This window comes from Nerophis ophidion, linkage group LG07, assembly GCF_033978795.1.
Source record: "Nerophis ophidion isolate RoL-2023_Sa linkage group LG07, RoL_Noph_v1.0, whole genome shotgun sequence".
Taxonomy (NCBI): Eukaryota; Metazoa; Chordata; class Actinopteri; order Syngnathiformes; family Syngnathidae; genus Nerophis; species Nerophis ophidion.
This window is the reverse complement of record NC_084617.1, coordinates 74793158-74809567: the sequence shown is the minus strand read 5'-3', so window position 1 is coordinate 74809567 and position 16410 is coordinate 74793158. Positions and strand designations below refer to the sequence as shown.

The 16410-nt window shown below is 36.1% G+C and overlaps 2 protein-coding genes across 3 annotated transcripts in view; both read left to right on the top strand.

The window, feature by feature from the left end:
• The window catches only part of golga3 (golgin A3), a 39210-nt gene extending 31454 nt beyond the window's left edge, over positions 1–7756 (top strand). Inside the window, 2 exon segments of the mRNA XM_061907112.1 lie at positions 4341–4507; positions 6446–7756. Of these exon segments, the coding sequence (XP_061763096.1) occupies positions 4341–4507; positions 6446–6632 (354 nt within the window). The 3' untranslated portion in view covers positions 6633–7756.
• Positions 7757–9642: 1886 nt separating this feature from the next.
• The window catches only part of ankle2 (ankyrin repeat and LEM domain containing 2), a 46537-nt gene continuing 39769 nt past the window's right edge, over positions 9643–16410 (top strand). Inside the window, exons 1-2 of one of the 2 annotated variants that reach the window (XM_061907111.1) lie at positions 9643–9775; positions 14423–14893. In XM_061907111.1, coding sequence (XP_061763095.1) covers positions 14434–14893 — 460 coding nt within the window. In that variant the 5' untranslated portion in view covers positions 9643–9775; positions 14423–14433. Of the gene's footprint in view, positions 9776–10266; positions 10424–14422; positions 14894–16410 lie in introns of those variants that run through there. The other variant, XM_061907110.1, reaches the window with a different exon arrangement.

Here is a 16410-nt window from a genome sequence, read left to right as displayed (position 1 = left end):
GGCACTGCCTTTGCGTGCCGGCCCAATCACATAATATAGCTCGGTTGGTAGAGTGGCCGTGCCAGCAACTTGAGGGTTGCAGGTTCGATTCCCGCTTCAGCCATCCTAGTCACTGCCGTTGTGTCCTTGGGCAAGACACTTTACCCACGTGCTCCCAGTGCCACCCACACTGGTTGAAATGTAACTTAGATATTGGGTTTCACTATGTAAAGCGCTTTGAGTCACTAGAGAAAAGCGCTATATAAATATAATTCACTTTATATCTACGGCTTTACCATGAATTGATTAACGTGGACCCTGACTTAAACAAGTTGAAAAACTTATTCGGGTGTTACCATTTAGTGGTCAATTGTACGGAATATGTACTGTACTGTGCAAACTACTAATAAAAGTATCAATCAATCAATCAATCAATTCACACACACAAGTGAATGCAAAGCATACTTGGTCAACAGCCATACAGGTCACACTGAGGGTGGCCGTATAAAACACTTTAACACTGTTACAAATATGCGCCACACATGTGAACCCACACCAAACAAGAATGACAAACACATTTCGGGAGAACATCCGCACCGTAACACAACATAAACACAACAGAACAAATACCCATCACCCCTTGCAGCACTAACTCTTCCGGGACGTTACAATATACACCCCCCCGCCCAACTCAACCTCCTCATGCTCTCTCTGGGAGAACATGTCCCAAATTCCAATCTGCTATTTTTGAGGGATGTTAAAAAAAAAAGAATGCACTTTGAGACCTCAATAAGAAATATGGCAGTGCCATGTTGGCATTTTTTTCCCTTAACTTGAGTTGATTTATTTTGGAAAATGCTTGTTACATCACAACAAAATTAGGCATAGTAATGTGTTGATTACACAACTGTATATATCAGTATCGGTTGATATCGGTAATTAAGAGTTGGACAATATCGGATATCGGCAAAAAAGCCATTATCGGACATCTCTAATTTCATTAGTGATCCATTCAAAAAAGGTCAGACGAATTGTGAAAACATTTATAAATCCAATTTTCCGTTTTAGACAACCAAAAGATATTAACACAAAACACATTTTAAAGAAAATTGTTATAGTTTTGCAAAATATGGACTCTTTACCTTTTGTTGAAGACTTTGGTTGGCAAAGATTGCGGGGAAGGGTGGGAGGACTTGGGGAGATACTGTTCTTTCTTGAATTCAATATTGCTTCTCACCTTCTTTATCGAGGTGCTGGCACATGCAACTTTCTTTATTTCTTATTTTGCAGTCGTACTCAAACAAAAGAACCACAAAGACTGTGTTGTGTGTCCGTGGGATTTGTTTGGGCACTCGATACTTTGGCAAACGGACTAGTTTGCTACGAGTCATATAATAACTGCGACATACGAAAACGGGGGCAAACTTGAGATACGTTTTTTGGTCGAAATACCAAACGGTTTGGAAAATGTGTCATACTCCAAGCTACTACTACTATATTTCCAAGATCTTATTTCCAGTACTTAACATACAGCTCAACTTCATTACAAAATCTATAAAATACTGTAATTGCAATAAAAACTATTGTTGTTGTTTAGCATTTGAGTTTGACATTAGCGCACTTGTCACACTGTAGTGAGCACATATTCAATTCCTTAAGTACTGTACTTTTCAGACTATAAGTCACAGTTTTTTTCATAGTTTGGCCGGGGGTGCGACTTATACTCCGGAGCGACTTATGTGTGAAATTATTAACACATTACCGTAAAATATCAAATAATATTAATGATCTCATTCGCGGAAGAGACAAAGAAAATGTCAGCAATCGTCACACACACAACTGACGATAAGAATTTGGCGGGGGAGGGTCATGGCAGAAGTGCATTGTGGGTCATGGAATGCTAACTGTTACAGTGAGAGTAAAAAGTATTTGATCGCTTGCTGGATTTGTTGGATTTCCCACTAATAGACATGATCACTCTATACTTTTAATGGTAGATGTATTCGAACATGGAGACATAGAATATCAAAACGAAAATCCAGAAAATAACTTTCAAGAATATATTTTAATTAATTTGTATTTCATTGAGGGAAATAAGTATTTGATCCCTCTAGACAAAAGCAGTTAATACTTGGTGGCAAAGCCTTTGTTTGCAAGCACCGCGGTCAGACGTTTGTGGTAGTTAACCACAAGGTTAGCACACATATCAGGGGGAATTTTGGCCCACTCTTCTTTGCAGATCCTCTCGAGATCATTCAGGTGGGTGGGCTGTCGCTTGGCAACTCGGACCTTCAGCTCCCTCCATAGATTTTCAATAGGATTGAGGTCCGGAGACTGGCTGGGCCACTCCATGACCTTAATATGGTTCTTCTTGAGCCACTCCTTTGTTGCCTTTGCTGTATGCTTTGGATGGTTGTCATGTTGGAAGACCCAACCACGGCCCATTTTCAGCTTCCTAGCAGAGGGGAGGAGGTTGTCCCTCAAGACTGCACAGTACATGCCTCCATCCATCTTCCCACTGATGCGGTGTAGTAGCCCTGTGTCCTTGGCAGAGAAACACTCAATCAATCAATCAATGTTTACTTATATAGCCCTAAATCACTAGTGTCTCAAAGGGCTGCACAAACCACCACGACATCCTCGGTAGGCCCACATAAGGGCAAGGAAAACTCACACCCAGCGGGACATCGGTGACAATAATGATTATGAAAACCTTAGAGAGGAGGAAAGCAATGGATGTCGAGCGGGTCTAACATGATACTGTGAAAGTTCAATCCACAATGGATCCAACACAGTCGCGAGAACAAAACATAATGCTTCCACCTCCATGCTTGATGGTGGGCACAGTGTTCTTTGGGTCATAGGCAGCATTTTTCTTTCTCCACACACGACGTGTAGAGTTTAGGCCAAATAGTTCAATTTTGGTCTCGTCTGACCATAGAACCTTCTCCCAATCACTTTGTGCGTCTTTGAGGTGATCATTGGCATACTTTGGGCGGGCCTCCACATGTGCCTTCTTAAGCAGGAGTACCTTTCGGGCACTGCAGGATTTTAACCCATTCCGTCGCAAAGTGTTGCCAACTGTTTTCCTGGTGACTGTGGTCCCAGCTGCCTTGAGGTCATTCACTAACTCCTGCTGAGTGCTTGCAGGACCATTTCTCACAGTTCTCATGATCATTGCAACCCCACGAGGTGAAATCTCCTATGGAGCACCAGATCGAGGTCTATTGATGGTCATGTTATACTTTTTAAATTTTCTAACAGTTGCACCAATGGTTGTTACTTTGATTCCCAGCATCTTGCTAATGTTTTTGTAGCCCATTCCAGATTTGTGCAGGTCAACAATCCTGTCTCTGAGGTCCTGAAAGAGTTCTTTTGTCTTACCCATGTTGGAGAGCTTGGAATCTGTCTGAGTCTCTGATCAGGTGTCTTTTATACAGGTGATTAGTTAGAACAGGTGTCTTCAATTCAGTCTTCACTTCCCAAGTTGATTGGGAGTGTCTAACTGCTCTGTGAAAGCCAGAAATCCTAATGCACACTAGGGGATAAAATACTTTTTTCCCTCAATGAAATACAAATCAATTAAAATATATTCCTTAAAGTTATTTTCTGGATTTTCTTTTTGATATTCTATCTCACCATTTTTAAATATATCTACCTTTAAAAGTATGGAATGATCATGTCTTTATTAGTGGGCAAACCAACAAATTTAGCAAGGGATCAAATACTTTTTAGTCTCACTGCTATATGCTACTGCCGTATCTATTAAAATGGATCATTTCATCGATGGCAGTAACTTATAAAAAAAACTGAGAAGGGCTGAAAAAAATGGCCCTGAAAAGAAAATCATGTACTTCAGATTAGAAGCTGGAAATAGTGAAATATGCAGCAGAAAAGGACAAGAGGAAGCGGCGCATACCTTTGGAGTTGGCAGAGTTGTTTAGAAGCGACATCCAGGAAGAAGATTTCATGGGATTTATGGATTAGGAGTGAGAGATTGTTAGGTAAAGGTATAGCATGTTCTATATGTTATAGTTATTTGAATGACTCTTACCATAATATGTTAGGTTAACATAGCAGTTGCTTATTTATGCCTCATATAACCTACACTTATTCAGCCTGTTGTTCACTATTCTTTATTTATTTTAAATTGCCTTTCAAATGTCTATTGTTAGTGTTTGGTTTTATCAAATAAATTTCCCCCAAAAATGTAACTTATACTCCAGTGCGACTTATATGTTTTTTTTTCCTTCTTTATTATGCATTTTCGGCCGGTGCGATTTATACTCCGGAGCGATTTATAATCCGAAAAATACGGTATGCTAAAGATAGCCTGTGCAATTTTGTCATTGTTGGAACAGCAACGGATGGAACTGAAAAGTGAGGGGAACCCATCCAATCCTGTGACGCCTGTCAAGATCCCTGACTGCCCCGTGCCTGCCTCGCTGCTCGACGAGCTGCTAAAACCTTCCGCTTCGGTCAACAAGGAGCCCCTCAATAACTTGCACAACTGTTTACGGCTGCTCAAGTAAGACGCCTTTGTGCTTCATTTATATCACCTGCATATGTAATGTAAGGTCTTTTCCCGATTCTAGTCTACGTGTGCTTTGATTGTTTGTATGTACAAACCCTGTTTCCATATGAGTTGGGAAATTGTGTTACATGTAAATATAAACAGAATAAAATTATTTGCAAATCATTTTCAACCCATATTCAGTTGAATGCACTAAAAAGACAATATTTGATGTTCAAACTCATAAACTTTTTTTTTTTTTTTTCAAATAATTACTAACTTAGAATTTCATGGCTGCAACACGTGCCAAAGTAGTTGGGAAAGGGCATGTTCACCACTGTGTTACATCACATTTTCTTTTAACAACACTCAATAAACGTTTGGGAACTGAGGAAACTAATTGTTGAAGCTTTGAAAGTGGAATTCTTTCCCATTCTTGTTTTATGTAGAGCTTCAGTCGTTCAACAGTCCGGGGTCGCCGCTGTTGTATTTTACGCTTCATAATGCGCCACACATTTTCCTTGGTAGAGAGGTCTGGACTGCAGGCGGGCCAGGAAAGTACCCGCACTCTTTTTATTTACGAAACCACGCTGTTGTAACACGTGCTGAATGTGGCTTGGCATTGTCTTGCTAAAATAAGCAGGGGCGTCCATGAAAAAGACGGCACTTACATGGCAGAATATGTTGTTCCAAAACCTGTATGTACCTTTCAGCATTAATGGTGCCTTCACAGATGTGTAAGTTACCCATGCCTTGGGCACTAATGCACCCCCATACCATCACACATGCTGGCTTTTGAACTTTGCGTCGATAACAGTCTGGATGGTTCGCTTCCCCTTTGGTCCGGATGACACGATGTCGAATATTTCCAAAAACAATTTGAAATGTGGACTCATCAGACCACAGAACACTTTTCCACTTTGCATCAGTCCATCTTAGATGATCTCGGACCCAGAGAAGCCGACGGCGTTTCTGGATGTTGTTGATAAATGGCTTTCGTTTTGCATAGTAGAGCTTTAACTTGCATCTACAGATGTAGCGACGAACTGTATTTAGTGACAGTGGTTTTCCGAAGTGTTCCTGAGCCCATGTGGTGATATCCTTTAGAGATTGATGTCAGTTTTTGAGGGATCGAAGATCACGGTGATTCAATGTTGGTTTCCGGCCATGTTGCTTACGTGGAGTGATTTCTCCAGATTCTCTGAACCTTTTGATGATATTATGGAGCGTAGATGTTGAAATCCCTAAATTTCTTGCAATTGCACTTTGAGAAACGTTGTTCTTAAACTGTTTGACTATTTACTCACACAGTTGTGGACAAAGGGGTGTACCTCGCCCCATCCTTTCTTGTGAAAGACTGAGCATTTTTTTGGGAAGCTGTTTTTATACCCAATCATGGCACCCACCTGTTCCCAATTAGCCTGCACACCTGTGGGATGTTCCAAATCAATCAATCAATCAATCAATGTTTATTTATATAGCCCCAAATCACAAATGTCTCAAAGGACTGCACAAATCATTACGACTACAACATCCTCGGAAGAACCCACAAAAGGGCAAGGAAAACTCACACCCAGTGGGCAGGGAGAATTCACATCCAGTGGGACGCCAGTGACAATGCTGACTATGAGAAACCTTGGAGAGGACCTCAGATGTGGGCAACCCCCCCCCCCCTCTAGTGTTTGATGAGCATTCCTCTACTTTATCAATATTTATTTCGACCTTTCCCAACTTCTTTGTCACGTGTTGCTGGCATCAAATTCTAAAGTTAATGATTATTTGCACAAAAAAAAAATGTTTATCAGTTTGAACATGAAATATGTTGTCTTTGTAGCATATTCAACTGAATATATGGGTTGAAAAGGATTTGCAAATCATTGTATTCTGTTTATATTTACATCTAACACAATTTCCCAACTCATATGGAAACGGGGTTTGTATTTTTGTTGTCAGGGAGGAGATGGACAGCCTCCAAAAGCAGATGGAGGAGCACACAGTCACGGTGCACGAGTCAATGAGCTCATGGCCAAATACGGAGGAAGGACTGGCTCAACTGGGGCTTCAAAGCGAGGACTCTGACGCATCACGGCCATCAAACGACACGGCGGCAGAAAAGAATAAAGTGGAACCGCAGCAGTGATGAGAGCGAGGCTTTTCTCAGGCTATGATGACAGTGGAGTTTTATCCACAAAGCCATGTTTAGCCCTTTGTTCCGTTATCTCCTTTGTTAACAATTTCTGCCAACATTTGGCATTCTCATTTATTTTAGAGTCAAACTTTATATCACAGCTTTATTCCCCCCCTCTGTTATTTGACGGTTGTTTATATTTGTTGTCCCAATTATTTATTTATTAAGAGTTAAAGAATCACATCAACGATTACGGCCAAGAGAACCCTTGATAACATACAGCAATGGTATGGTTTTACTTTAAATTCTTATCAAATGTTGAAGGAGATGTAAGTAGACAAATTGCTAAGAACTGTTCTTCCATTTATTTCTGCCTGTCCGTGGCAGATGTCATCATTACTCTAGGATTTAACTAACATGTAAGCAGCTGGCGACGGGACATTAATGCACGTTTTCCGTAACCATTTTGTTGCCTTTTTTTTTTAATATAAATCGTTTATTGTATCCATGCAAGAAGAGGTTTCCGACTGGCTCAGTTATGTATTGGGTTTATTTGGTTGTCTAGCATGGACTGCAGGTGTTTGTTGGCGGGGAAAGCCTTAAGCAACTTTTATCATACTGTACGGGTCTCCGGTTGAATGAGCATACCAATTTGTGCGAGCTGTAAAATATATTGTGGGACAAACGTGCATGAGAACTGACAACTCCCCAGTTGATCAACACAAGCGCAAATAACCCGATGCAAAATTGTTACTACTTACAAACATCTATTTTCATTTGTTAAGTGTGGTTTATGGTGATGAAAAATGACTACTTCTGTCAGCAAATTCTAAAGGTGTTCTCTCTAGTTTAATGAAGGCTACTGGGATAAGTTGATCATTTCCAGAAGTTAATATATATACATTTTCTTATATCAGTAAATGAATCATTAATGGTGTAAAGAGCTGTCAAATGTATTGTTATTTCTGACGGTTGTTACAGAGCCTATAACAGCTTGCACAGCTAATATCAAAGGGAATTTAAAAATCTGTACATCAACTATGCTCATCTGCGTTCCGAAGTGGAAACTTTGCATTGACATGTTTCCTTTTTTTTTTTTTTTTCTTATGATTAAAATTGACTGATGTTAAAATATCCATCCATGTTCTACTCTATCTCTTGTTTGTTTGAAACGTGTAGGGCAGGAGTCACCAGGTCGCCCGTAAGGACCAGATGAGTCGCCCGCTGGCCTGTTCTAAAAATAGCTCAAATAGCAGCACTTACCAGTGAGCTGCCTCTATTTTTTAAATTGTATTTATTTACTAGCAAGCTGGTCTCGCTTTGCTGGACATTTTTAATTCTAAGTGAGACAAAACTCAAATAGAATTTGAAAATCTAAGAAAATATTTTAAAGACTTGGTCTTTACTTGTTTGAATAAAATAATTTATTTTTTTTACTTTGCTTCTTATAACTTTCAGGAAGACAATTTTAGAGAAAAAATACAACCTTAAAAATAATTTTAGGATTTTTAAACACATATACTTTTTTACCTTTTAAATTCCTTCCTCTTCTTTCCTGACAATTTAAATCAGTGTTCAAGTCATTTTAATTTTTTTATTATAAAGAATAATACATTTTAATTTAATTCTTCACATTAGCTTCTGTTTTTTTCGACGAAGAATATTTGTGAAAGATTTCTTCAAACTTATTATGATTAAAATTCAAAAAAAATATTCTGGCAAATGTAGAAAATCTGTAGAATCAAATATAAATCTCATTTCAAAGACTTTTGAATTTCTTTTCACAATTTTGTCCTGGAAAATCTACAAGAAATAATGATTTTTCTTTGTTAGAAATATAGCTTGGTTCAATTTGTTATATATTCTAACAAAGTGCAGATTGGATTTTAACCTATTTAAAACATGTCATCAAAATTCTAAAATGAATCTTAATCAGGAAAAATTACTAATTCTTTTTTAAATGTTTTCAAAAATATTCAAATTACCTAGTTTTCTCTTCTTATTGGTTGAATTTTGAATTTTAAAGAGTCGAAATTGAAGAGAAAGAATGTTTCAAAATAAAATTTTCCTTTTTGTCGCGTTTTCTCCTCTTTTAAACCAGTCAATTAAGTGTTTTTTTCCGCATTTATTCTCTACAGAAAACCTTCCGTGGAAGGAAAAAAAATAGAAATGCACTTTTTTTTAAATATATATATTTATCTGTTTCTATATATATTGTGAGAAAAATTCCCTGCGCTAAATTTCCTAAAAAAATGCCATTTTTGCCTCTTTGAGCTGTAATTTGACCTGCTTCAAAACTCACCAAACTGGACACACACATCAGGACTGGCAAAAATTGTGATCCAATGGAAAAAAAACTAAACCCCAAAACTCAAAATTGCGCTCTAGCGCCCCCTAGGAATAAAACACAGACAAAACTGCTCCTAGGAAGAAAACAAGACAAAACTGCTTGTAACTTCCGGTAGGAATGTCGGAAAGACATGAAACAAAAACCTCTATGTAGGTCTCACTTAGACCTACATTTTAATAATTGACATCCTTCAGCAAAAATCAACAGATAGTTCTCAATTACCCCTTCAAAACAAAAGTTTTGTAAAAACCCGTCACCTTTTTTCAAACAATATGGGTGACAGAAAGAAGCACCAGTGTGACCCCAGGATGCAGGGAAGGTAGGTAACGTGACGGTAAAGATATGTTGAATGGGTAAAGGCAGGAAACCCCAGCAAAAGTCAGTCCCGTCCATCGCTGCTTGCAGCTTTAAGATGATCAGTGTTTCCACAAAGATAAATATCCATCCATCCATCCATTTTCTACCGCTTATTCCCTTTCGGGGTCGCGGGGGGCGCTCATTAATTATTAATAATAACAGAGTTAAAGGTAAATTGAGCAAATTGGCTATTTCTGGCAATTTATTGAAGTGTGTATCAAACTGGTAGCCCTTTGCATGAATCAGTACCCAAGAAGTAGCTCTTGCTTTCAAAAAAGGCTGGTGACTCCTGCTGTATGACGTCATCGACGGTATTTTTGTTCAGGCACTATGTCGGACAACCCCGGGTCCTTACATTCTGTATTTTGAAACACGTCGCGGTGTAAAAACACCCAGCTACGGTGGCCGGGAAGGGTCGAAAAGAGAAGCTAAAAGAAGAGGAGAGGAGGTGGGAATAGATAAGAGTAAAGTAAATATATTTCGATGTCTGCATTGTATGTTGAGTTTACACCGATACGTCTTAAAACGGTCATTTCAAAACAAGATAGTAACTAAAGGTGGCCAACTGGCAGTCACCGGCTATATTGCTAAGAAGCTAACGTTAGCAGGACTCTCACCTGAAGACTTAATGTTTTCAGTTCTATTGAAGGCTTAAAATAAATTTGGTGTTTGCCCGGGAATGAAAATGTTTTATTGAAGTACTGTCATGTGTATACGACAGAAATGCACGATACCCCTTTCATGTTATAAAAAAAAAAGTTGGTCAAATAATAACGAGTCCTCCAAATAGATTTCAGCGCTAGCGTGATGGACGGAACATACATTAATTCAAACGAGTACGTAATGCTGCCGATTATTGTAGAAATATTGTGTTATGTACATAAAACTGACGCCTTTCGTTGCCAAGATTGGCTGATTATTTAAAAAATCCCACTGAAAGTGAACGCAGCATGGTGCACAGTGCGCATGCGCACAGCAGGTTGTAAACAATGAGCCCAGACTATCAGACCGTCCTCCAGCTTTTTGTCCAACAATGTACTTGTGTGCTGTGTCCAACTACTCAGAGCTCATCCCCACGCACCAAACATGTGCCTCTGTGAGTATGAGTACTCATTTTTGTTCAAAGATGCCATCAGATGCACCTTTTTAATCGCCATCATTCGTGCGTTGCAGCCTGGGTGTGACAGCCTTTCATGACCGAGCAAATTAAACAACAAATCTACATACATCTACAGCAGGGCTCACCAAGCTTTTTTTTTAAACCAAGAGCTACTTCTTGGGTACTGATTAATGCCAAGGGCTACCAGTTTGATACACACTTAAATCAATTGCCAGAAATAGCCTATTTGCTCAATTTACCTTTAATAAATAAACAAACCTATATATTTATAAAAGGGTATTACTGTCTGTCATTCCGTCGTGCATTTATTTTCCTCTTACGGAAGGTTTTTTGTAGCGAATAAATGATGGAAAAAACGGTTTAAAAGAGGAGAAAACACACAAAAATGAAAATTTAATTTTGAAACATAGTTTATCTTCAATTTCCACTCTTTAAAATTCAACAGAAAAAAAGAAGAGAAAAACTAGCTGATATGTATCTTATTGAAAAAATAAAAAAAATAATTTTTGGAAAATAATTAGTAATTTTTCCTGATTAAGATTAATTTTAGAATTTTTATGACATGTTTTAAATAGGTTAAAATCCAATCTGCACTTTGTTAGAATATATAACAAATTGGACCAAGCTATATTTCTAAAAAAGACAAATCATTATTTCTTCTAGATTTTCCAGAACAAAAATTTTAAAAGAAATTCAAAAGACTTTGAAATAAGATCTAAATTTGATTCTACAGATTTTCCAGGATATTTTTATTTTTTATTTTAATCATAAATTTGAAGAAATATTGCACAAATATTATTCGTCGAAAAAAACAGAAGCTAAAATGAAGAATTAAGTTAAAATGTATTTATTATTCTTTACAATAAAAAAACAATGATGGCTGGTTCAAAAAAAATACTCAAGAAAGGGCAGAAAGACGAGCTTATGGCCAACGATTTAACCAAAACACTGTTCTTTTAGATCAGGGGTCACCAACCTTTTTGAAAGCAAGAGCTACTTCTTGGGTACTGATTAATGCCAAGGGCTACCAGTTTGATACACACTTAAATAAATTGCCAGAAATAGCCAATTTGCTCAATTTACCTTTAATAAATAAATAAACACACATATATATATATATATATATATATATATATATATATATATATATATATATATATGTAAGTGTATTTCTGTCCGTCATTCCGTCGTGCAGTTTTTTTCCTTTTACCGAAGGTTTTTTGTAGAGAATAAATGATGAAAAAAACACTTAATTGAACGGTTTAAAAGAGGAGAAAACACACAAAAAAAATGAAAATTTAATTTTGAAACATAGTTTATCTTCAATTTCCACTCTTTAAAATTCAACAGAAAAAAAGAAGAGAAAAACTAGCTGATTTGAATCTTATTGAAAAAATTAAAAGAATAGTTTTTGGAAAATCATTAGTAATTTTTCCTGATTAAGATTAATTTTAGAATTTTGATGACATGTTTTAAATAGGTTAAAATCCAATCTGCACTTTGTTAGAATATATAACAAATTGGACCAAGCTATATTTCTAAAAAAGATAAATCATTATTTCTTCTAGATTTTCCAGAACGAAAATTTTAAAAGAAATTCAAAAGAATTTGAAATTAGATTTAAATTTGATTCTACAGATTTTCCAGGATATATATATTTTTTTCTAATCATACATTTAAAGAAATATTTCACAAATATTACTCGTCGAAAAAAACAGAAGCTAAAATGAAGAATTAAATTAAAATGTATTTATTATTCTTTACAATAAAAAAACAATGATGGCTGGTTAAAAGAAAATACTCAAGAAAGGGCAGAAAGACGAGCTTATAGCCAACGATTTAACCAAAACACTGTTCTTTTAGAGCAGGGTCACCAACCTTCTTGAAAGAGCTACTTCTTGGGTACTGATTAATGCCAAGGGCTACCAGTTTGATACACACTTAAATAAATTGCCAGAAATAGCCAAGTTGCTCAATTTACCTTTAATAAATAAATATATATATATATAAAAATGGGTATTTCTGTCTGTCATTCCGTCATGCATTTTTTTTCCTTTTACGGAAGTTTTTTTGTAGAGAATAAATGATGAAAAAAAACACTTAATTGAACGGTTTAAAAGGGGAGAAAACACACAAAAAAAAGAAAATTTGATTTTGAAACATAGTTTATCTTCAATTTCCACTCTTTAAAATTCAAAATTCAACCGAAAACAAGAAGAGAAAAACTAGCTAATTCAAATCTTTTTGAAAAAATTAAAACAATTTTTTTGGGGGAACATCATTAGTAATTTTTCCTGATTAAGATCAATTTTTCGAATTTTGATGACATGTTTTAAATAGGTTAAAATCCAATCTGCACTTTGTTAGAATATATAACAAATTGGACCAAGCTATATTTCGAAAAAAGACAAATCATTATTTCTTCTAGATTTTCCAGAACAAAAATTTGAAAATAAATTCAAAAGACTTTGAAATTAGATCTAAATTTGATTCTACAGATTTTCCAGGATATTTTTATTTTTTATTTTAATCATAAATTTGAAGAAATATTTCACAAATATTATTTGTCGAAAAAAACAGAAGCTAAAATGAAGAATTAAATTAAAATGTATTTATTATTCTTTACAATAAAAAAAACAATGATGGCTGGTTAAAAAAAAATACTCAGGAAAGGGCAGAAAGACGAGCTTATGGCCAACGATTTAACCAAAACACTGTTCTTTTAGATCAGGGTCACCAACCTTTTTGAAACCAGAGGTACTTCTTGGGTACTGATTAATGCCAAGGGCTACCAGTTTGATACACACTTAAATAAATTGCCAGAAATAGCCAAGTTGCTCAATTTACCTTTAATGAATAAATATATATATATATATATAAAAAAAATGGGTATTTCTGTCTGTCATTCCGTCATGCATTTTTTTTCCTTTTACGGAAGTTTTTTGTGGAGAATAAATGATGAAAAAAACACTTAATTGAACGGTTTAAAAGAGGAGAAAACACACAAAAAAATGAAAATTTGATTTTGAAACATAGTTTATCTTCAATTTCAACTCTTTAAAATTCAAAATTCAACCGAAAACAAGAACAGAAAAACTAGCTAATTCAAATCTTTTTGAAAAAATTTAAAGAATTAATTTTTGGAACATCATTAGTCATTTTTCCTGATTAAGATCAATTTTAGAATTTTGATGACATGTTTTAAATAGGTTAAAATCCAATCTGCACTTTGTTAGAATATATAACAAATTGGACCAAGCTATATTTCTAACAGACAAATCATTATTTCTTCTAGATTTTCCAGAACAAAATTTTTTAAATAAATTCAAAAGACTTTGAAATAAGATTTAAATTTGATTTTCTAGATTTGCCAGAATTTTTTTTTTTTAATTTTAATCATAAGTTTGAAGAAATATTTCACAAATATTCTTTGTCAGAAAAACCGAAGCTAAAATGAAGAATTAAATTAAAATGTATTTATTATTCTTTACAATAAAAAAACAAAGATGGCTGGTTAAAAAAAAATACTCAAGAAAGGGCAGAAAGACGAGCTTATTGCCAACGATTTAACCAAAACCCTTCACTCTCACTTTCCTCATCCACGAATCTTTCATCCTCGCTCAAATTAATGGGGAAATTGTCGCTTTTTCGGTCCGAATCGCTCTTGCTGCTGGTGGCCATGAATGTAAACATTGTTCAGATGTGAGGAGCTCCACAACCCGTGTTGTCACACACACATCGTCTGCTACTTCCGGTACAGGCAAGGCTTTTTTCATTAGCGACCAAAAGTTGCGAACTTTATCGTGGATGTTCTCTACTAAATCCTTTCAGCAAAAATATGGCAATATGGCAAAATGATGAAGTATGACACATAGAATGGACCTGCTATCCCCGTTTGAATAAGAACATCTCATTTCAGTAGGCCTTTAAAAGCTGGTTGTCTCGATAGCTAAGGCATATTTCGGTGTTTTCCAGGGAGCTGAAGTATGGATGCAGTTCTGACCAGGCTGAAGGAGCTGACCGCTGATCAACTGCGTGAGGAATTTGCCCGAGCAGACCTGAAGTGCGGCCCCATTACCGCCACCACTCGAGCCATCTTTGAGAGGAAACTGGCCCGAGCGCTCGCCGGTCCGGAAAGGAGTACCACCGACTCGGACGACGGCTCGTCCGCCAGGGGCGCCGATGACTTGGCTTCAGTGGGCGACCATGTCATACCTTTACCGTGTGCCAAATCAACCGATGCAGTAAGCAGGAGCTCAAATGAGGAGCTGGACTTCGGCTATGGTGTGGGTCTCAACCCGCCAGAGGAAGACCAGATCTCAGCAGGGGCTTGCAACAGCTCCAGTTGTCAACCCGCAATGGAATCTACTTCAAGAGACGCACAAGTGCCCCCAGCTTTTTACTATGGAGTATGTCCTCTGTGGGAGGATATTTTATCTCGGAATGGTAAGAAAGACAAATATCAGAGCATACCATCTTGTCACCTGGAATGTAAAAAAAATGAAATTCTAGTTACATTTTTTTGCTTAGGCTTGAACTACGATCACGATGATATATTTGTCTAGCCTTATGGTAAAGCAGTGGTTCTTAACACTTATTAATGCCTTATTCGGCATGGTCGTATTATAACCCTGACCCTCTAAACCCGACCCTAACCCTAGGCAAATAACTCAAAATTAAGTCTTTATTACTTAGAATATGTTCCCTAAGTGTCCAAATAACTCTAAATTAAGTATTTATTACTTTGAATATGTTCCCCGAGTGTCCAAATAACTCTTAAATTAAGTCTTTATTACTTAGAATATGTTCCGCTAGTGTCCAAATAACTCTAAATTAGGTCTTTGTTACTTAGAATATGTTCCCTGAGTGTCCAAATAACTCTAAATTAAGTCCTTATTACTTAGAATATGTTCCCTGAGTGTCCAAATAACTCTAAATTAGGTCTTTGTTACTTAAAATATGTTCCCCGAGTGTCCAAATAACTCTAAATTAAGTCTTTATTACTTAGAATAATTTCCCAGAGTGTCCAAATAACTCTAAATTAAGTCTTTATTACTTAGAATATGTTCCGCTAGTGTCCAAATAACTCTAAATGAAGTCTTTATTACTTAGAATATGTTCCCTGAGTGTCCAAATAACTCTAATTTAAGTCTTTATTACTTAGAATATGTTCCCCGAGTGTCCAAATAACTCTAAATTAAGTATTTATTACTTAGAATATGTTCTCCTAGTGTCCAAATAACTCAAATTTAAGTCTTTATTACTTAGAATATGTTCCCCGAGTGTCCAAATAACTCTAAATTAAGTATTTATTACTTAGAATATGTTCCCCGAGTGTCCAAATAACTCTAATTTAAGTCTTTATTACTTAGAATATGTTCCCCGAGTGTCCAAATAACTCTAAATTAAGTATTTATTACTTAGAATATGTTCCCCGAGTGTCCAAATAACTCTAATTTAAGTCTTTATTACTTAGAATATGTTCCCGTAGTGTCCAAATAACTCTCAATTAAGTCTTTATTACTTAGAATATTTTCCCCAAGTGTCCAAATAACTCTAATTTAAGTCTTTATTGCTTAGAATATGTGCCCTGTGTGTCCAAATAACTTTAAATGAAGTCTTTATTACTTAGAATATGTTCCCTGAGTGTCCAAATAACTCTAAATTAGGTCTTTGTTACTTAGAATATGTTCCCCGAGTGTCCAAATAACTCTAAATTAAGTCTTTATTTCTTAGAATGTGTTCCCCGAGTGTCCAAATAACTCTAAATTAGGTCTTTGTTACTTAGAATATGTTCCCTGAGTGTCCAAATAACTCTAAATTAAGTCTTTATTACTTAGAATAATTTCCCAGAGTGTCCAAATAACTCAAAATTAAGTCTTTATTACTTAGAATATGTTCCCTAAGTGTCCAAATAACTCTAAATTAAGTATTTATTACTTTGAATATGTTCCCCGAGTGTC